The 24,229-nt window shown below is 31.9% G+C and overlaps 1 protein-coding gene and 1 long non-coding RNA gene across 6 annotated transcripts in view; both read right to left on the bottom strand.

The window, feature by feature from the left end:
* LOC127725655 (uncharacterized) overlaps positions 1–11,879 on the bottom strand; it is a 51,376-nt gene extending 39,497 nt beyond the window's left edge. Inside the window, exon 1 of the long non-coding RNA XR_007993091.1 lies at positions 11,377–11,879. This is a non-coding gene — a long non-coding RNA (uncharacterized LOC127725655). The remainder of the gene's footprint in view (positions 1–11,376) is intronic.
* A 1,855-nt stretch (positions 11,880–13,734) lies between these two features.
* LOC127725437 (tyrosine-protein kinase SRK2-like) overlaps positions 13,735–24,229 on the bottom strand; it is a 60,261-nt gene continuing 49,766 nt past the window's right edge. For all 5 annotated transcript variants that reach the window (XM_052232401.1, XM_052232423.1, XM_052232432.1 and 2 more), the window contains 4 exons: positions 22,121–22,380; positions 18,865–19,018; positions 18,287–18,418; positions 13,735–17,660 (listed from right to left, as the gene is read on the bottom strand). In XM_052232401.1, the coding sequence (XP_052088361.1) occupies positions 17,452–17,660; positions 18,287–18,418; positions 18,865–19,018; positions 22,121–22,380 (755 nt within the window). In that variant the 3' untranslated portion in view covers positions 13,735–17,451. The remainder of the gene's footprint in view (positions 17,661–18,286; positions 18,419–18,864; positions 19,019–22,120; positions 22,381–24,229) is intronic.

The following is a 24,229-nucleotide window of genomic DNA, read 5'->3' as shown; positions in this document are numbered from 1 at the left end:
TCTCTGTCCGAGTCGGACACTAAACTGCTGATTTTTGTTCGAAAGATACACCAAACTTTCAATACACGTATCTTCACTGTTATCATCTAGATATTGCCATACAACTGGTCGAATACATAAGTATTTGTCAATTAACAAACGCAGATCAGGAAAAAGATCGTGATCGATTTAAAGTACCATTCCCTCTGAAAAAGTTCATTAATTTCAACTTCGAGAATTCCTAACTGCGTAAAATTAGAAATTCCTCTCTCTCTCTTGTAGAGTTTACCCACAAATGTTTTAAACATCTAAATACATATGTTAAGCAAAATATTGCAGAATATTGGAGAATGTGTCCACCAAGTATTTGGTACCCAATGATGTTTATGCTAACAGAAACTCCACATATAGTATTGTGTTTATGTTTATTGTTTGTTTTTTTATACATCTACTTTGTTCAATACAAATACTAGCATATGGAACAGATCTCCGTGATTTTAAAAGCTCTCACGGCGTATAAAAAACGCAAACGACAATGTTTAGTCTTCATTCGACTCGAAGTTAAACAAATAGATGACCAAAAAACCACAACAAAAATGTAGTTGTGATCGTTTTGAAACGCTATATATGCGGAGCTTCCGGGGGGCTTTGCCCCCCCCCCCTTGGCCCCCCTACCAGGGCTTTGCCCTGGACCTACTGGGGGCCTTAGGCGGCCCCAGAACCCTCGCCCATTAGTTTGTGACTCCACTTCATTAAGAAGGTAGCTACGCCCCTGTTTTGTATAGTCATTAATCTTAACTTCGCAACCACATGAGGGGAAATAATGAATACCAATGCAACCTCGTCAAAACTTATAACCATTTCTTGAAACTTTCCGTTTTTTAAATGTAAGTCATTACCACATTAGATGAAATATATATCAGAATTAATTTAAAAGATTTCGATAACAAAATAATATCATCAGTGAACTGATCAGAATGCAAATAATTAATTAAAATGGTGAAGAGGCTCAAATTATAATCATGTTTACCGCATATCTTCGTACAATACCATCATTCACCCGTCTATACGTTTTTTTCTAGGGCTAGTGCAAACATTATAAAAGAAGGACCCGCCCCTATTTTTATTCAATTCCAGTGGATAAGATTATCACTTGTTTTTCTTTTAATCTGCATACAGTGTGAACAAGCAATTATCTCATCTTTATACATCTTTTTATAAGGTAGAATTAACCCTACCAGACAGACATGTATATACACCTTACAATCATTCCATACACAAAATATAATTGACATATTGCTTAAAGTATATGAGAAACGGACATGACTTACGAAAACGTAACAACGACCAATGAACCATAAAATGAGATCAGGGCCAGGTGAACCCTGTCTACCTGACCCCTTAAAACAATTACATATATCTAAATTAATATAAAGTAAAATAAAAAAATACCGAGCTCCAAGGAAAATTCAAAACGGAAAGTCCCTTAATTAATTATCAAAAGGCAAAATCAAATGCTCAAATATATCAAACGAATGGAAAACAACTGTCATATTCCTGACTTGGTACTGGCGTTTCCTTATGTAGAAAATGGTGGATTAAACCTGACTTTATAGCTAGCCAAACCTCTCACTTGTATGACAGTCATATAGCATTTTATTATTTTGACAACAATGTGTGATCATAACAAACAGACATAATAGGTAAAAATGTCAAAAATTGGGGTACAGCAGTCAACATTGCATGTGTTATAATCTTAATCACTATAAAAACAAATAACTATTTAAGCAAAGAAAAAAATGGCATATAGAAACTATATATACAAAGTACATAAGCAAAAATGAAAGACAAGAATACAAAAATGACCAAAGCACAATAACACAATGGCGGGATGAATAATTAAATACATAGCCACGCCAAAAGTATTGACTAAACAGTAAAGGTTAAAATATACCAGTATCACTATTTTGCGGGCTGCGGGTTGCGGGTTGCGGGCTTCTCTTTTTCATTAAATTACAAAGTTACATAAAAATCTAAATACTCATTTTCCTTTACAGGTTAAAAGTGTAAGGTGTATGATACGCCTGTCGCTTTTTCAATGAATAAAGTTCCATAACTTCTCAATGTCATATCAGAAAATTATTAAAACTGAAGGGAGGTTATTTCAATAGATATAAACCAGTCAACAAAGTTTCATGAAAACTGCTCAAAGCATTCTTGAGTTATTGTCCGAAAACTGGACCCCCCCCTTTTTAATGAATAAACCACATCACTCGGAAATGTAAAATCTAAAATTTATATAAATCGTAAGGGAACTTACGTCAATAGATAATAAACAATTCGCCAAACTTTCATGCAAATTGGTTAAAGAAAAAGGGAAAGAAATTAAAAAAATATCAAATTTTGTTAAAAATAATTGAAAGAATATTAAAAGAAGACTTTTGTCCAGATGATGAAAATAAAAAAAATAAGTATTTCTGGGGTTTTTTTTGTTGTTAAATTATCACAAATTTAAAAAAAAAATATACATTATTTTATTTTGTTTTAAACCTTTATTTGTTTCTCCAGTTTATTAAGACATATTGACTGACCATAACAATGAACCATTAAAATAGTGAATTTTGAACTTAAACAAATTGTATCTGACAATATATATATATATAAAATATATATGAAATATACAATATATATATATTTGGAAAATGTTGTTTGTGCTGTATTTAGACCCCTCTACCAAGAAATTGTTTTACATGCACACGTATAAAAATTGCGGTTTTATCCAACGCAATCATATAGGTTTGAACGTTGTTTTCAATTTAGATTTGTTATATATTAACAAATCTAAATTGAAAACAACGTTCAAACCTATGATTGCGTTGGATAAAAACCGCAATTTTTATACGTGTGCATGCAAAACAAATTTCCTACTAGAGGGGTCTAAATACAGCACAAACAACATTTTCCAAAAGACCAAAAAAGTGAAAAAGTATATTTAAACAAAACGCATTTGACTAACAGGTCGAACAACGGATGTTCTTAAACCCTGCTGACTGCCATTGGCGATTGCAATTATATATAATTGTAAACATAACTATTGACTTGTGCGATAACTTTTCTTTTCTTTCTTGTAAAGATACTTTGTATTCACTTGCTATGGCTTCTCTTTCATTAAGTTTTAGTACTTTATAAAATAATTTCATTTTTATAAAATAAAAGGATGAAAGGTCTTTTTTTATATATATGCAAAACGTAAAATCACAAAAATACTGAACTCCGATGAAAATTCAATCGGAAAGTCCCTAATCACATGGCAAAATCAAATGACAAAACACATCAAACGAATGGACAACAACTGTCATATTCCTGACTTGGTACAGGCATTTTCAAATGTAGAAAATGGTGGATTGAACCTGGTTTTATAGCGCTAAACCTCTCACTTGTACGACAGTCTTATCAAATTTCGTTATATTTACAACGATGCGTGAACAAAACAGACATTATAAATAAAATATACACACTCAAAATATACAAAGACATATAGAAAGAACACTATAACATGTGATTAAGATGATAAATAACGTCAGTACCTAAAATCTTTACTTCAAGATCATCATGTACTATTTGTGAAGTTGATACGGAATATTTATCAACGAGGTCAAGAGACCTATTGTTTGTAGTATCCTGAAATAGTATCTGAGAAACTCACTTAATCACGAAAACTGAATCTTATTGACCAATAAAGAATGAAACCTGGTGAGGTCAATGTCCGGTGGTTCCTGTCAGACGAACAAGTACACCTTACAATCATTCAGTGCACACCTACTATTGCAATACAAATATACTACCAGACAGTCTTTCATGCACTATCAATATTGTCCGGAGAAATCGTACAAAAAACACAATTGGGGGATCTGTAGGAAACTAGTGAGAAGAGCTGATAAAGTTATCATGTGTGAGACACATGGATTCATACAAGAATTGCATCTATTAACAGCAATTAATATCAACGAACTGTAAAATAGCGAAGACAGATGTTTCTGTACACATTTTGCAGCTCCGTGTGGTATATGCACACTAATAACACCCCAAGTTTTTGGTGGGGTTCGTGTTGCTCAGTCTTAAGTTTTCTATGTTGTGTTTTATGTACTGTTGTTTGTCTTTTTGGTCTTTTTCTTTTTTTTTGCCATGGCGTTGTCAGTTTATTTTCGACTTGTGACGGTTTGAATGTCCCTTTGGTATCTTTCGCCTCTCTTTGGAACTCAGACCCAACCATTGAATGCGACAAATGTAAGCTATGGATATACAACACATGCGCCATAGTTAACAAGGCAGAATACATATAGTTATAGTTTTTTCCAGTCCAACCTGAGAGAATAAGACATAAAAACTTTTCTACAGATTTTTACTTCAACGGATACCCAAACATTCGATCAGTGGAGGACAGTTAGATATTAATAAAACAAAATTATAACATTAACTACAACAAAGAAGAATGTACCATTTAACAGCTGGAGGAAAGCAGTCATTAACCTGGATTAACATCAGCATAAAACGAATGATAAAAGAAAAGAACAGAACCAATGCTAATTACAAGAAAGCGAGGAGTCCAAGGCTAAAAGCAAAATGACAAAGCATCAGGAACACCATAAATAAAGAGGTAGGATCAGATCATAACAACTATATAAACAACCTGATAGGCAATACCAGACAAGACACTTAACAATTTTAGAGATACACTAATAGCCAGAAAGCAGACAAACAAGGAATTCCACCACTTCAAACCAAAAATGGAAACATTGCCGAAACCAACAGTATTAAAGCTGAATCTTCAAACAAACAATTCACAAGCATTTTTTACAGAAACAAAGTTTGACTCTGTAATATATAGAGACCAATAGCTAGCGAAATTAGGAACATCAAATGTAACCAGTAAAGGAGTAGATGCTTAAATAAAGGCAACAGTATAGTATACCGCTGTTCGAAACTCATAAATCGATAGAGATAAAAACAAATCCGGGTTACAAACTAAAACTGAGGGAAACGCATCAAATATAAGAGGAGAACAACGACACAACAAAACACAACATTAAAATGTAACACACACAGAAACGAACTATAATATAACAATGGCCATTTTCCTGACTTGGTACAGGACATTTTAAGAAAAAAATGGTGGGTTGAACCTGGTTTTGTGGCATGCCAAACCTTCCGCTTTTATGGCAACGTCAAACACAACACCAAAACGACAACATCACATGACAGGACCACAATACAAATAAAGTATATATGCATCCAAAGCAATAGGTCCTGACGCCATCCATTTCCATATATATTGAAGGAAATGTAAACAGAGCTATTAGACATCATAGCTCACTACTTTCAAATTGGATAGATCAATTGTGGTACAATCGCTGATAAATGGAAACAGGCGAATATCTGCCCTAGCTCTCTTCAAACAGAACGATAGATCCATACCCAGTGATTATTGACCAGTATTGCTACTTTTAGTAACCTGTATTACATATAATTTACGAGAACACATCATATGTTCAACATATACTAGTGCCCCCTCCCATACGACGGAGAAATCCTGAATTATCATAGATCAGTTTTCCATAGGTATTTCAACCAAAGATGAAGAACTGGATATTCCTTCAGTGTATTGACAACCTACATTTCATAAGTGTCCTTGCAAATAACGTTGTATAGCTGCCTCTTCTATAAGTATCCACGAAACACAAGACATCAACTTAATCATCAATTTTATCAGCAAATCAAAGCCGGGCTTCAACGTTAGTGTGAAACTAGCTACGCCAGGGGCGGTGTGAATCAGATGTGGACACCAAAAAATTCTAAAGGTTTGTTAGAGTACATACAATCAAAGTCTCTTTCCTCTTACAATAGTTTCAAACCAAAAGACAAATTGAAAGAAATGGTCCTGCTTTGTTTCATAAAAAAGAATGGCCAACGTAAATTATCTTGTCTTAGGGAGGGATGAATCGTACTTTGCAAAACAAATCACTCGGATATATAACAAAGATTTCTCTGAAATTGACATTATCAAATTGTTAGATTTCTTGATTGACAAAATATTTGTTATGTTTGGAGGACGTGTGTTTCAACTAACAATCGGCGTTCCCATGGCAACTAACTGTGTTCTTATTATTGCCTACTTGTTCTATTATTCATATGAGGCAGACTTCATACTGGAGCTTCTTAGAAAGATTGAAAAGAAGCTAGCATTATCCTTTAACTTCAAGTTCTGCAAAAAGTAAAATAACAAAAAAACCGAACTCCAAGGAAAATTCAAAACGGAAAATCCCTTATCAAATGGCAAAATCAAAAGCTTAAACACATCAAACGAATGGAAAACAACTGTCATATTCCTGACTTGGTACAGGCATTTCCGTATGTAGAAAATGGTGGATTAAAACTGGTTTTATAGCTAGCTAAACAATATATATAATGTCCTCTCACTGAATAATTCAAAGTTTGGTGACTATGTTGAACGCACCTATTCCAACGAATTCGAATTAAGGATACAACAGATACAATTAAGTTAGCCTCATATCTTGACTTACATCTAGAAATTGACAATGAAGGTCGGTTGAGAATAAAACTTTACAGCAAAAGAGATGATTTCAGCTGTCCAATTGCTGAACTTTCCATTAGCAACATTCAAGCAGCGCCTTCATATGGAGTATATATCTCCCAGTTGATTCGATATTCAAAAGCTTGCATTGCCTATCATGATTCCCTTAATATTAGATGGTTGCTGCTTACAAAGAAGCTATTAAATCAAGAGTTCCAAGTGGCGAAGTTGAAAGCATCCCTTCGATTAGCCATCATCAAAAGATAGAAGAAAACAGAGTAGGCTATAATACTTTTGCCGAAAGGACTAAACAATCAAGCCCATATACCAATACTTGAAAATATCCAAAAGAATCACCAAATCTATGCATAAGTACCATTTCCTCAGACCCCCAACCAAAATAGACTCCCTCAAACCCAACGTAATCCCGAATACTATAAAGGAATGGAGCTCAATATCATCTGAAATTTTCAACAAGATAGAATCTCCTACAGACCAAGTCAAATCATTTGCAAATATTGTTAGTGCGGGAGGTATTTGGATTAATCGCTACATGACGGAAACGCGGTGTAATTATCATATATTTCTATCGAACGAGTTACGTACCATATCAGGATCAACATGAAGAGATCTGAAGACATGGTTGACCTATTGCTTATAGTATTTGAGAAAAGTACAAAATCAGGATATTAGAATGTTGGTCAATGAACAATGAACATGATGCCAAGGTCAGATGAACCCTGTCTACCGGACATGTGCACCTTGCAATCATCCCATGCATCAAATTTAGTTGACATATTGCTTAAAGTATATAAGAAACGAACATAATCACGAAAAATTTACGTTGACCAATGAACAATGAAAATGAGGTCAAGGTCAGACGAACCTGTCAGACAGACATGTACACCACACAATCATTACATATATACAAAATATAGTAGACCTAGGCTAATGCTTAACAGTCAGGATTCTACTTCGTCAAAATTATCTCCCCATTACGCCAGTTCATTTTTACAATCGTAAAAATGGAAGCCATTGTAGGGATGACGCGCTTCCAATTTAGCTCTTGAAAACCGATAAATTTATCCACATAGCACCATTACGATCCTTATATGCCAGGTGTATTTTAAAAGACAAATGTATCTACTAGCTAATGAGCATCAGTTAATGTACTTGTCTGCATTCAGTCAACTTAAAACTATTGTCGGATCGGTTGTCAGGTGGAATTTTTGGAAATTCATAAACATTTAAAAAAATTCTAATTAAATATTTCGTGGAAGGTCAGACTAAAAATTTTCAGTGGTTGAAGACTATAAACCCTCATTATCACACACAAAAAATGAAGTTTTTTCGAAGATATGCATTTTTAAGATCCAACTTAAAAGTCAGTCGTCAAGTACTTTTAGTAAAAATTTGCTATTCAAACACACCTATTCTGTTTTTGTGATTCATTAGAAAGGTATTTCACTTGACCCATATATTTAATTTTTTAGTACTGTGAACTTTCGATGTTATAAAGTCAACCTGTAGCCTTGATATATAAAAATAATAGAATCTGAAGCGAGATGATGTATCAAATACTCTTGCTTTATACGTTTTCAAGACAAAATATTTAACTCAAACACGCCCTAACATAAAAAGGTGCACTCGATTTGATCTTTTCGATGCAATTGTTACCCATTTTTTGAATTTTTTCTTGAGTTACATAATGGAAGGGCAGAAACGAAAATTAAGGAACAAATAGATTGATATGTTCTCCGTCCGTGGTAAAAAAAAATAAAAAATCGGAGGTTATGCATTTTTTAGATCCAACTGAATAGACAACCATGTCGTCGACTTGGTATCTAATTGTTCTGCTTAATTATGTAATAGATAAATTGAAAACTTATGCAAATTGTGTTTTTATGAAAAAATACATCGTAATTTAGCCGAAAACTGTCATTTTATTTGTTTCTATTAACTTTTAAAAATTTTGTTACTATAGTAAACATTACAGTAAGCATTTATCGCCTTCTCTAACAAAGAGCTTCGATTCTTTTGTTCTCTTTCAACTGGGTTTCCGCCTGTTAAAGTACACGAGAAGCAGACCTTACTATGAAAACAACACTGACCAGTGAACCTGGAAATATGGTCAAGTTCAGATGAAACCTACCAGACAGTTAAATACACCTTACAATAATTTTATTCACCAAATATAATTGACCTACTGCTTATAGTATCTGAGATACGACCACTCATCCATGAAATGAGGTTGAGGTCAGGTGAACCCTGTCTGACAGACATGTAGCCTTGCAAGGATTCCCAATACCAACAATATTATCCTAATAGTCACAATAAGTCAGAAATTTACACGACAAATAAAACTATATATTCAATAAACCATGAAAATGAGGTCTAGGACAATGGAATTATGATGGATGCAAACTTCTTAACATATATCACATCAGCATACCAGGTATAATATAATAAAGCATCCATGTTTTATTTCCTCTGAGATTAAAGTTTTATACAAATAGTTTACGCTGCCGCTTGATTGTAATCCTTATGTCTTGTATTCTACGAATTGAATCCAAGAGGTGCTTGAAAAAATCCCAAACATTACAAGAAATGCTTTAGACCATATTTATACGTACCCGTCTTGCTTTATTTCAATCTTAGAAGAATTTCTTTGGTAAACCCCTTTGATGAAATATATCTAAAAAATCCCTCCTTACGTTTTTTTTAACATTTCGGACAGCAACACACTTTTTTCCTTAGACCCTGGACCCACCCCTGCAAACCTTTTGCTTTAAAGATATTTAAAACAAGGGAAGGGTTGTCTCATTAATATCCACCCATTTTTTTGACCATCAAAAATTATGTGAAAGTTGTGTCAAATATTTTAAACATATTTATAGTATATACCAGCTTTATTTACTGCTAGTGATTTCATAGGAATAAACACACCTTAAACTTCTGAGAATTAAAAAAAATAATTCGATTGATAAGCAAAAAAAAGAATTTGGTTTGATTGGAGTTGAAAATAAAATGCTCCGCAGGGCGCAGCTTGATACGACCGCAGAGGTCGAATCCTGAACAGTTGGGGCAAGTATGGACACAACATTCAAGCTTGATACAGCTTTGCATTTGGATTGTGATTAAATATTTGACACAGCATAGGTTTCTGACACAGAATGAATGTGGTCTAAGAACTTAAAAATTTTAAATTGGACATTCACCTATTATGGTCCAATATCCAAAATCTAAATACATGGTTAGATTCAGCATATCAAAGAACCCCAAGAATTCAATTTTTGATGAAATCAAACAAAGATTAATTTTGGACCCTTTTGACCTCAATGTGGACAAAGTTGAAAACGCGGCCCAAAAATCAAAAATCTAAATACATGGTTAGATTCAGCATATCAAAGAACCCCATATATTCAATTTTTGTTGAAATCAAACAAAGTTTAATTTTGGACCCCGATTTGGACCAACTTGAAAACTGGGCCCATAATCAAAAATCTAAATACATGTTTAGATTCAGCATATCAAAGAACCCTAAGAATTCAATTTTTGGTAAAATCAAACTAAGTTTAATTTTGGACCCTTTGGACCTTAATGTAGACCAATTTGAAAACGGAACCAAAAATTAAGAATCTAAATACATGGTTAGATTCCGCATATCAAAGAACCCCAATAATTCAATTTTTGATGAAATCAAACAAAGTTTAATTTTGGACCCTTTGGACCTCAATTTGGACCAATTAAAAAAACGGGGCCCAAAATCCAAAAACTAAATACACGGTTAGATTCAGCATATTAAAGAAACCCAAGAATTCAAGAATAAAACCCCATTGAAATTGGTCAAGAAATAAGCAATTTATACGAAGTATCTTCTTTTGCACAATACTGTGCAATTAAATATTTCTTGCTATTGCGCAATACTGTACAATTGACAATTTCTTGCTATTGCGCAATATTGTGCTATTGGATATTTCTTGCTATTGCGCAATACTGTGCAATTGAAGATTTCTTGCTATTGCGCAATACTGTGCAATTGAAGATTTCTTGCTATTGTGCAATACTGCGCAATTGAAAATTTCTTGCTATTGCACAATACTTATTATATAATAATTTACACATCCTTTTTGGTGTGTATCTCCTACCATATCATTATTATTTGCTTTTAAATATAAATCAGAAATAACCAACTTAGAATGGAAAATTTTAAAAGAAAAAAAAAATGAAAAAAAAAAAAATCCCCCCCCCACAAATATTTTGAACCCCCTTATGATTCATCACCCCCAAACTCAATCCCAGCCTTCCCTTTGTGGAATGGTACCTTGCAGTACAATTTCAGAGAGATCCATACACTTGAACACAAGTTATTGTCTGGAAACTAGAAAAATGTGTTTTTTGGCCCCTTTTTGGCCCCAAATTCCTAAACGTTTAGGGCAATTACCCCCAAACTCAAACCCAGCTTTCCCTTTGTGATATGGAACCTTGTAGTACAATTTCAGAAAGATCCATACACTTACACACAAGTTATTGTCCTGAAACTAGAAAAATGCTTGTTTTTTGCCCCTTTTTGGCCCCTAATTCCTAAAATATTGAGGCAATTACCCCCATCATCAATCCCAGCCTTCCCTTTGTGGTATGGTACCTCGCAGTACAATTTCAGAGAGATCCATACACTTGAACACAAGTTATTGTCTGGAAACTAGAAAAATGCTTATTTTTGGCCCCTTTTTGGCCCTTAATTCCTAAATGTTTCGGCAATTACCCCCAAACTCAATTCCAGCTTTCCCTTTGTGATATGGAACCTTGTAGTACAATTTCAGAAAGATCCATACACTTACACACAAGTTATTGTTATGAAACTAGAAAAATGCTTGTTTTTTGCCCCTTTTTTGGCCCCTAATTCCTAAAATTTTGAGGCAATTACCCCCAAAATCAATCCCAGCATTCCTTTTGTGATATGGAACCTTGTGGTACAATGTCAGAGAGATCCATACACTAACACACAAGTTATGTCTGGAAGTTACAAAAATGCTTATTTTTGGCCCCTTTTTGGCCCCTAATTCCTTTACTGTTGGTACCATAACCCCCAAAAACAATCCCAACCTTCCTTTTGTGGTATTGAACCTTGTGGTAAAATTTCATAGAGATCCATTCACTTAAACTAAAGTTAGAGTGCGAAAACCAATGTGTCTTCGGACGACGCCGGACGACGCCAGACGACGACGACGACGACGACGCCGGACGACGACGACGCCAACTTCATACCAATATACGACCACAAAAATTTTTTTGCGGTCGTATAAAAATGTGTTCATCTAAAGCTAAATGGATGTTCTTTTACTATTACCAAAACCAACAACTGTCTAAATTCTGAAGTACATATATCCAAGCATACTTAAGTCATTGACAACATGTGAAAATTTGCTTAAAATCTTACTGCTAAAGTACCATAACTGTTAAAGTCCCATAACTCTGGAAAAACAAATGAAAATAATCAAAATCAAAATGGAATTTTCTTTCATCAATCGATCAGCAGTGTAATGTTTTTAAATAAATTGATTTAAAGTTAACTGGATTTAGTGTGCAGGATGTGATAATTTGCCTTGAAAATGACATCAAAAGTCTGAAAACAATAACTGAAAGGGAGCTTTCTTTTATCAATCCCAACAATAGCATACAGTTTTAAGTAAATTTGATCAAAGCAAACTCAAGTTAGTGTGTGATAAGGGAAAAATAGCCTTAAATCTGATTGTTAAAGTCCTGTAATTTGTTCTGTTGATGACAGACGAATAACAAAACTGAAGTATTAAACCTGGCTGGGATGAACGTTGTTCCACTTTTGTTTTAGTACCTAAAATATCATCTGATACCAGGCTTATACGTCAGACACATGTTTCTTCTACATAAGTCTCATCATTGGCAAAACCTGACAAAACTTGGACTTTGTACAGATTTTTGAAAAGTGAACGCAATCAACAAAACATATTGTTTCTGCATACCTAAGAATAATTACTATTGAGAAAACTGGCAGTACAAAATTTGTAAGTACACAATGTATATTCAATTCATTGAAAGGTACTAAGTACCTGCGAACTTTTCAAAATCGCCATGGGGGATTTTAAGCGCAAGAGGACCAAATGATGCTCTTATATTGTCATAAGTGTTCTTAATCTACTCCTTTATTGTTTGAATGAGTATATATGTGCTTAAATACCCTTTAAGCTCATTTGAATGCCTGTTTTGAGGTCACAGTTTATATAATTAAGAATTTCAAAATTCAGGCCAACACCTCTCATGGGGGATATCCCCCATAAATCGGGATAGTTGGCAGGTCTGGACTACTTAAGTAGTTTCAGCTTTTGTAACACTGCTGGTTAATATCAATATCATGTTTTTCAACTATTTCTAGTCTACCTAAAAATCCTTTGAGAAAATATGTCAAATTTATGTGGTCTGATTGGTTGATTAATTGCTGTTTGTTTTATTTCAAGGGGCAAATCTTTCATGCATACTCTGGGTGAGTAAATACAAATGCACTTAGGCTAGCTTTATTTATGTATACATTGTAATAAATAATATTTCAAGTTGTTGTCAACCTCCTTTACGAAAGTTTGAAGATGTCTGATGTCAATATTGGAATGTACTCTAGGAAATATAAAACACCATTTTATTCATGTTTTATAAAATATCTCCAAAAACTGCAACAGAGTCTAGTAGGTCAACTTTTTCATTATTATGTTTTCAAGAGGAATAAATCCAATAAAATTTCAATTGGCACTGTTTTTCTTAGTCAAGAATTGCAACCAACACAAAATTATGATCCTTATGATAGTTTTTGAACTCAAAGGAAATATTGCTGATATAAATTTGATCAAAATCTATAGATAACTGTAAGGATGATAGCCATTACATGGCAAAGGGTGGGACAATACCACACATTTCTGAATCTCACACAGAACAAAACCATTCTACAACATGAGAAATTAAGCATATAGTTCACAGATTCTGCTTTCTTCACTGAATATTTACAAATCAACATCATTTGCTTCAATCCCTTCCATACTGCTCAAGATTACTTTTCTCCAACAAAACTACCCACATTAAATCTTTAACGAAAATTAAAGCTGTCATAAATTATTCCTTAATAAACAAAAGGGTCAAACAATGGTGATTTTTTTTTATTACAGGCAAAGATTACAAATAAATATGAAAATTATAATACTTTATTATAGACAATATAGTGTAGTATATCAAGTTAACAAGCAGTTAATGAAGATGAATAACAAATTATAGTTTTGATCATGTACAAAATCTTACATCAAAAGGTAATAAACAAAGTTGGAACATACATTCCTTTAGAAAACAATGATCATTTAAAGATGCTCTGCTATGATTTAAAATCATTTTACCACTTTCAGTTGCCAATTCTATTTGTTTGGACATTTCTATATGTATGCAAAAGCATTGTTTTTCTTTGTATCATACTCTTGTATTTGTAAAAAGAAAATGTCAATGTCATTCTATGCCTTTTCAGGCAATATAAATAATTATGTATACATTAAATTATCAAAACCCTATATAAGTACATGCTTCAAATAACAGTTTACTGCTATAAAATGTGGCAGATGCTAAACTTTACAAAGTATACCATGCAATCATTTAATTTTGTTGGTACCATCATTGAAATAAAAAACTTCTTTAATTAAGGATTTCTGATTTCATAGTTTCCCTTTTTAGCTTGGTTTTTATCAAAACAAATAATTAAGAAACATTAAATATGGATTAAATCTGATATAGTCTTTATCTTAATTTTTACATTTTTTGGTAATTTTATCACACATTGGTTACTATCTTAGATTTCCAATCAGCACAAAAACCATAAAGGAATTTGGGTTTAAAACAATATCCTAGAAAATCCTTCGATAATTATAGTACTTTTTTTTACAGAAAATGTATATCTGATTTGACACCAAATTAAATCAAGAGCAGAAAAAAGTGCCATAGTAATATCTTGCACTCAGTAAACATATTTTGTCACCTAACTTGATCTTTTCTGAATAAATTTCTATTTTCAGAAATAAAGTTAGCTGTATTATCTTAACTCATCTTCAGATCACAAGTTAGTTTTGGTCAAATGTGTGGCAAACAATTTCCAATAATTCCATCATGTAAATTTAAAGTTTTCAACAAAACATAAAAAAAATTGTTTTTCAAAATCATCCCAATCATTTGCGTATTGATAATACAATTCTGCAGTTGCAAGATGAAAGTAACTTCAATCTTATTCCCTTCATGTACTATGATTAATGCAAATGAAATAAGTAAGGGAAAATTTTGAAAGTTAATTCATTTATTGGTCCTGTTATAAACAAAGCTACAAAAGAATTTCATTATGAAAAAAACGGATGGAATATACAATCAATAAATTCATAATTATTATTTACATATTTTCAATACTTTTCAGCTTACAATGTAATAAGATTATACCTTTTATAAACTGAATTTTAGTCTAAGATCTATGATGGACCCTCATTAAACCATCAACTTCATAGTCATAAGTCAAACCTCATGCAGTTAGCATAATTTACATATAATCATGATCTCTTTAAAAGCAATTTGATTATGGTTTTAAGTGCAGAATGAAAATGAATCAGATTTTGTAGCGATTGGTTTGTAATCACATATGAAAAGACAAATTGAAGAAGATGTTATAAAACACATTTGATGTTTATTCAAATATTTGGCTATTTTTTTGTCCACATTATTGTAAAACTAAAAAGACAATACAATATGTTTGATCCATATCATTGCCATTACCAGAAATACTCTTTTACTATATGCTGCTTTCTCACGTCATTTAAACATTTTATGGGCTAACTGGATCCCTGCATCCTTGAACTGATAAAGAAATTGTGACTGCTTGACATTTTTCAAACACCTGTCTTTATTCTTATGCACATAATCCAACCCTGCCTAAAGAAATATATTAATTTTATCATTTAAAAACAGTTATTGAAGCAGTCATAAGGAAGTTATCCCCATTAGAATATTCATCCCTTAGCTCAACATACTGACGTAGATTTTATGCCCAACAAACGCACAAATAACGTCACCTAAAACCAAACATTTTGACGGAAAGATAAAGATTGGAATCAAGTGTATTCTAACAACTTTTTATTTTCAAGTTAGTCTGTTTTAATATTAAAATGAATGGTTAAAAAAAAAATATGAAAACTTAATTATCAAAGGACAAAAATCTTAGATATAACTACTGTTAATTAGATAGTTCTAGAATTGAACAAAGAAGATTAAAAATCAATCATAGTTTTTTTATGAAATATAATAAATCACTAATTGTAGGAAGTAAAATATACTTCTCATAAAAATTATCTTTTGGAGAGAATTCTGGTTACATTTCAATAAGTCTGAACATTTAAACAACAATGGCAAGGCACATTTTGTGAATTTATAATTGTATGATATTCTAAATTTTAAATCTCATACAAAATATATTTTATACAAATGTTTTACATCAAAAACTGAAAAAAAACTTCATGTCTATATAAAATGAAAATGTGCATGGTATATAGAAATATAATTCTCAGTTATAACAATATGAATAATTCAATAAAAATATTTTTGTTCTTTTCTTTTGTACAAAGTAAAAATCTTTACATATGTATATATATAAATCTTTTATATCTCTTATATAAATATATAGAAAATGTAATAAAAATCTTGTAATAATCTACAAACTGTTTTATATACATTCATGTGTGAAAACTGAAGTTAATCTTGAGAAAGATTGAATTTTGTAGTTCAAATTAATCAATGAATAGTACAAATTTTCAAACATTTGTTTATTTCAGAATATTTGGTTTTTGCCTTAACCACTTGTAAAATCCCACATCCATACACACACTTAACAAAACCTAAAGCTTTTATTGATGTTCCTGGTCTTAATGTGATAGTGAGGTCTTCTTGTATTGTGAAGTTTCACCCTCTCCTATCAGTAAATAAAATTTTAAATAGATACAGGAATGTTTGATAAATTGGTCCAAGATCAAATTATTCAAATTATTTTTTTATTCATATTTTGTAGAAAAATATAAAAAAAAATGTGGTTATTGGAACATTAAAAAAAAATCATGATATAAAACATAAAGGGATGATTAATGAGATGAATATTCATGTCAAAATTAAACATTTTACTTTCCAGAAGCAAATACTTTATTCGTTGCATAGATAAAAAAAAAACATCACAGTTTAAATACAAACATAATTTAATGAATTTAAGATATATCATTTAAAAAAAAAATCAATTTAACTGTTTTTGTTTGATTTGTTATAATTTGTTAGCTGTCAGAATTGAACCTGCAATTCTTATAATCTTAACAGGATATCCAGTATTAAACACAATGTGTTCAATAGTAGATTTTAAATATATAGAGGAAATGGGTAGATTTGTTGTTCAGTCATCAATAATCCTATGGAAAGCAGTCATTCAAGACCACTCTAAACACATCAGGAATAAATCATGTGAATACTTGAATAATTTCTATTGTATCTTTGACACAGTTCTATAGCACTTAAGATGCACTGCAAAAGTATTTATTTACATATTTAAGATATAGAATATTACTGAAATATGCAGAATTAAACTGCAAAAACAAACTCTTTAGAATATTCTAATGTATCATAGTAGTTTTATTTTTAGCTTTTCAGTTATGATGTGGGACTAATAAAACTTGTATAGAATAAATGTCAGATAACAGTTATGCTACTTATAAGTCACATTATTTGAATGTTCTATATACTGTTAATAACTGGCTTTTTTCTCCAATTTCACTGAAACAGTAAAAACAATGTTAACATCTCTAATAATCATCGGTTTCTTTGTAGTTGGGTTCTGCTGATACAAAATAGTCATCAAAGAAATTAAACAAGTATTCAAATGTTGGTCTGTTAGCTGGAACTTTGTCCCAACATTTCTTCATAATGTCATACATAGACTCGGGACACTTGTTTGGCTTCGATTGTCTGTATCCTCTCTCGATCTGTTCTAATACTTCTCGGTTTTGCATACCTTAATGAAAGAAAAAAAAAAAGTAGAAAATTATAATTGATTGACTGATTGTTTGATTATCATCAAGTACAGACGAAATTTTACCAATTAGTAGACTTTTCTGCAGAATGAATATACCAACATGTCTCTTACAGAAATAATTATTAAAATGTAATTAAAAAGTATTAAACATAAAATTTTTGTGAAAATAAAGATCAAATTTTTTTAAAGTTTGACTGTTTCTTTAAATTGTTTGCTGCAGTTCAAATTTGACCCTGCAAGAAAAGATGAATTTCCCCCATCAGAAATGACTTCTTTTGAAGTTTGTCATAGCTTGCAAAAATGTAAAACCACAGGTTTTTTTTGTAATTAGTACCTATTCAAATGTAAATAATCTACAGATAAATATGAAATTGAGTATAATCTATTCAAATTTATTTTTAACAGCTTTTACCTGTTTCTGTGAAATGAAAAATAAAAACTTCCTGTCCAACTTGTTTTTTGGTGACAGGTAGATAAGATGTATATACCGCTTTAATTCTTTTTCACCAGAACTCTATTAAATTATTTTAATATTTCCTTATGATAAATCAATACGAAATTATTTTACAAATTATATCTTTATTTGTACGAGATCTTATATTTACCAGGATATGGTATTTGTCCATGAGTGACAAGTTCTACCAGCAAAATACCATAAGACCATATATCTGATTTGATGGTAAACTTTCCATATAATGCTGCTTCTGGTGCTGTCCATTTTATTGGGAATTTGGAACCTGTGAAAAGTTAAAGGTCCTGATTACATAATGTATACAAAACAATTATAACAAAAGCTTATAGACATTAAAAAATAAAATAAAATTTATGCTTTTTTTTAAAGAATTTTATTGGTTCATTAAATAAAGTATTCCAACTGATGTATGTAGAAAGATTTTAATAATCTGACATTAAATCAATTACAATTGCACATAATTTGTCATTCTTATATGATGTGCTTCTTTACAGTATACAGAACACCTTCTACATAATTTTTTTTTTCTTAATTTTTCCTTTTCAATAGGATTCAAATTTGTTCTTTTGAATCATACATGATATACAATCTTTGCCTTAAAAATTTTGAACAACTAGCATAAATAGCCAAGATACATGAGTACTGGTCTGGAGCATAATGCTGGTGAATAAAGACAAAGACTGGATATATGTTATAACTAAGGTATAGTACCATGTTTTGGGTTATATTCATCATCTTCAATGATCTTGGCCAATCCAAAATCAGCTACTTTAGCTACATTATTATCACCAATCAAAATGTTTCTAGCAGCTAAATCTCTGTGAATAAACTTCTTGGCCTCTAAGAAACCCATTCCACTTGCAATCTGTAAAAATAACAACAAAGTACAACTTGTGTAAATTTCCTAAAAAAAGCAGATATTTCTTAAAGGTTCAAATTTTTTCTGCCATGTTTTATTCTCTGTTTGAGAATCTAAACCAATTTGAAAACTTTTATAACGAAATGTATTTAAGGAATGACTGTAATATTTTTTCTGTCTATGAAGAAATAAAATCAAAAATGTGGTGCACACTGAATAACCCGCATAGCGGGTTATTATAAAGTGTGCACCACATTTTTTATGTTATTTCAAATAGACAGAAAAAATATTACAGTAATTTCTTATAATTTAATTCTAAATTCCATTTTAAACCGGAGTAAACCATGAAAAAACGTTGATGACGTCACGGTCACATGACAAAATTATGTCTATGAGCTGATAAACAAAACAACGTCAGCCAATCAGAAGACACGTTACGTCCAAAATTAAATTATAAGAATATGTATATAGCCATTGTCAATGTAAGTGCCCACACTTCTTAATCCTGCTGTACTGTGTGGGCATTTTGTTTGCTTGTCAAGTTCTTTAAGCAAAGTTGAAAATAAACAAGAGGCTCTCAAGAGCCTGAATCGCTCACCTGTTATTTTTTTTGCTTAAATCTTTCATCAATGATTATTTTGCTTTTTATCCATATGTTCCATTTTAGCCATAGTGTCTATGTTTCTTGACGTACAAGGAAATGAAATACAAAATTTATACTAGATTCATTTTAGAAGATTTTTAAAGTTAAAAAACATAAAACAACTTGTGTAAAATTGTCCTTAAAGGGCAATAACTCCTTAAGGGGTCAATTGACAATTTTGATCATATAAAACTTTTTTGTAGATCTTACTTTACTGAACATTTTTGCTGTTTACAGTTTATCTTTATCTTCAATAATATTCAAGATAATAACCAAAAACTGCAAAATTTCTTTAAAACAACCAATTTAGTGGCAGCAACCCAACAATGGGTTGTTCGGTGTGTCTGAAAATTTCAGGGCTGATAGATCTTGACCTTTTGAACATTTTTACCCGTGTCAGATTTGCTCTAAATGCTTTAGTTTCTGAGATATAAGCCAAAAACTGCATTTCACCCCTATGTTCTATTTTTAGCCATGGTGGCCATGTTTGTTGATGGATCAAAATTTCGGATACAATTCACAAACTAGATTCCTAAAGGAACATTAATTCAAAGTTAAGAAGTATTAGGCACAATAGTTTCAGAAGAGAAGATTTTTAAATGTTAGCAAACTTGATGAACAAAGTGTGTAAAATTGTCTTTAAAGGGCAATAACTCTTTAAGGGGTAAATTGACAGTTTTGGTCATATAAACTTTTTTGTAGATCTTACTTTGCTAAACGTTATTGCTGTTTACAGTTTATATCTATCTAGAATAATATTCAAAATAATAACAAAAAACTGCAAAATTTCCTTAATACCAATTTAGTGGCAGCAACCCAACAATGAGTTGTTCGATTCGTCTGAAAATTTCTAGGCTGATAGATCTTGACCAATTGAACAATTTTACCCTATGTCAGATTTGCTCTAAAAGCTTTAGTTTTTGAGATATAAGCAAAAAACTGCATTTGACCCCTATGTTCTATTTTTAGCCATGGCGGCCATGTTTTTTGATGGATCAAAACTTCGGATACAATTTATAAACTAGATACCCTAAGGAACATTTAGTTAAAGTTTGAAGGTATTTGGCCCAGTAGTTTCAGAGGAGAAGATTTTTGAAATAGTTTACAACGACAGACGACGACGGACGCCAAGTGATGGCATAAGCTCACATGGGGCCCTTTGGGCCCTGGTGAGCTAAAAAAACAAACAGTTAGAGCTGTTCCTTTGCTTATGACAATTGTCAAATTTGTTTATAACTGATAACTGTATACCATTACAATGTTTAACCTTTATTAATCCAGGTTCAGACTTTTCATTCTAAAAAAAGGTTTCAAATAAAAAAAAAGACTTAATTTTCTTTGAATACAATGCAAAAGTAATCCTACTGTTTACTAATATTTTTTATCATATCTTTTAAAAATGAACACCTAAAACTAAAGTAGAATATATGTAAGAGTCTTGAAGTAGATGCAATGAAACAGTCAATGTGAGTTTGTTCATGCTATGAATCTAGAGTGAATAATTGCGACAGTTTAAAAAAGGGCCCCAACTTTTAAGTCATCTCAAAATGACCGAAATTGTGTGAAAAAATTTCCAGATCCTTGTGTAAGACACAGTGTACGGACAATGTTACACTTTCTTGATAAGAACTTTCAGTTTTCTTTGTACCTTATACTATTATACCTTGTTTCACAAAGAGTATACTTAGTAAGAATGTCAGAATTAAGAATATGTCACATTCAATTGAATTTTGTTCCAACACTGTTTATTTTGTTATCTCGAGAAAAATATATTTTGCAATTAAAGAAAACGGTTGCGCCTTTAACAGAATGAGCGTATTAGTCTCCATGTTGAAACTTATAAAAAAATTAAAAACAAAACAAAATTTTTTTAAAAACAAGAATATGTGGCCATTATTCAACATTTCGATTTGATTTTTTGATTTTTGGTGTTTTAACGCCACTTTTAAGCACCGCTTTTGGGCTATTTCGTGGCGGCCAGTTTTTATTGGTGGAGGAAGCCAGAGTGCCCGGAGAAAACCACCAACCTTCGATAGGAAAACTGACAATCCTAGTCAATTAAGATTGGAGTTGAGTGCACCCGCACGAGCGGGGTTCGAACTCACAACCTCAGTGTTGACTGGCTAGTGATTTCAGTAGTAACTACTTAGACCACTCGGCCACCAAGGCCCCTTTCAACATTTCCATGATTTTGAAATAAAAATGCATTAAAAAATTTATGAATTTACAGAAACTTAAACCAGAATTTGAACCTGATATGATACAGAAAAATGGATGAACACAGACACAGAGGGGAAAACAATATGCCTCCTACTGTCATATCATAAGATTTAAATTATGAATCATGTGAAAAATATTGACTCACTTATTCACAACAAAGTGAACGGTTTTACTTGAATGTAATAAATCAAGTTTAAAACATGCATTATTCTGCACCCTGAATATAACAGTGTCAATATTATTACCTGTGCAGCAACATCAACTAACTGTGGGAATTTCAACTGTTGTCCTTCATCTGAACGTAGATGGTCCAATAGACTGCCCTTTGACATTAATTCTGTTACAATATATATAGGTTCACCATCAGAACAAACAGCATATAGTCTTACTAACTTATCATGTTTACATTGCTTCATGATGAATGCTTCAGCTAAGAAAGCTTCTGTAGACATTGTTCCTGGTTTTAATGTTTTTATAGCTACTGGCGTGGTCTTGTTCCAAGTACCTTGCAAAATAAATAAAACATCATGAAGAAATTACAAATGTTATCTTTTCAATTCAAGTTTCCATAACATCATAACAGTATTCAAAAGCACTGACTTAAAGGAGTTTGGGAATGATGAAATCCTCTTGTGATTATTATTATAGCATACTTCCAACAAAAGATAACAGGAACTACCTGATACCAAAAAATATTAAACAGTACAAAAGATCACACTAAACACAAACAACTCACTTCTCTTGAGAAAATAAACATACAACCAACAAACAAAAAATGGTCCAATATCCTGACACACCTTATCCTTTGCCTATCTAGACCATGTGTGGTCAAACATTTTTGTCATTTAGTTTTAAAACATAACAAGGAATGAGCTGTGGTTCATAAGTAATTGCCTGGAAACAACATTAAGTGCCATTTTCCAATAGTTCAAGGACTATAACACCTGAATGGTAAAAGTGAAAATCGTCAATAATTAACTTGACCTCCATTTTGTTATCAGTAACAATATATTATATTTTGAAAACCATTGGAAGAAGGGTTCATAAGTTATCGAATGGAAACTACATTAAGTGCCATTTTCAAATATATCAAGGACCGTAACTCCTGATCGGTATAAGTGAAAATAGTCAATATCAAACTTGACCTCTATTTTGTCATTAGTATCGACATATTAAAATTTGAAAAGAATTGTCTGAGTGGTTCATAAGTTATTGCAAGGAAACTGTTGGCAGCTGCCCAGGCGTCACACCCAGTACTTCACTAATTTAATAACTGGATTTTTTCTTGTCGAAAACCCAGTTAAAAGTAAATAAATGGAAAATGTGTCCCCATAGACACAGATGATGCCCCAGCTTGCATACAACATTATAAAGGGACATAACTCAAAAACAATAAAAGTGACGCTACCCAAATTTGTACTAGATCTGAATTTTGTGGTAATAAGTATTGTGTATAGGTTTCATAATGTTTGGTTGGGGCAAACTTAAGTTACAGAACGGAAACTAAAAATTTTGCAATTTTTCGATTTATAAAGGGGCATAACTTGATAATGGTTAAAGTGACGCCACCAAAATTCAACTTGATCTTTGTTTTGTGGTAATGAGCATCGTGAATAAGTTTCATAACATTTGGTTGAGGCAACTTAAGTTAGAGAACGGAAACTAAAAATTTTGCATTTTTTTTTCCCCATTTATAAAGGGGCATAACTCGAGAATGGTTATAGTGACCCCACCAAAATTCAAACTTGATCTGTGTTTTGTCGTAATAAGCATTATGTATAAGTTTCATAACATTTGGTAGAGGCAAACTTAAGTTAGAGAATGGAAACTAAAATTTTTTTAATTCTTTCATTTATAAAGGGGCATATTTCTAGAACGGTTAGAGTGACGCTACCAAAATTCAAACTTGATCTGAATTATGTGGTAATAAGCATTGTGTATAAGTTTCATAACATTTGGTTGAGGCAAACTAAAGTTAGAGAATGGAAACGAAAAATTCAGCAATTTTTCCATTAATAAAGGGGCATAACTCTAGAACGGTTAAAGTGTCACCAAAATTCAAATTTGATCTGTATTTTGTGGTAATAAGCATTGTGTATAAGTTTCATAACATTTGGTTTAGGCAAAATCAAGTTAGAGAACGGAAACCAATTTTGGGACGTACGGATGTACGTACATACAGACGAACAAGGGTAAAACTTAATGCCCCCTCCGCTACGGCGGGGCCATAAAAACACAATCAAAAACCGGCACAGCGAATGAAGGATGTGTTCCCTACTAAGTTTAACCAAAGATTAAAAAATTATTATATGCTGTTTCTCTTAAACATGCTCTATTTAGAAGTATTCGTAAAG

This window comes from Mytilus californianus, unplaced genomic scaffold, assembly GCF_021869535.1.
Source record: "Mytilus californianus isolate M0D057914Y unplaced genomic scaffold, xbMytCali1.0.p SCAF_1, whole genome shotgun sequence".
Classification (NCBI taxonomy): Eukaryota; Metazoa; Mollusca; class Bivalvia; order Mytilida; family Mytilidae; genus Mytilus; species Mytilus californianus.
Note: the sequence above shows the minus strand (reverse complement) of the source record. Positions and strands in the feature narration are given on the sequence as shown.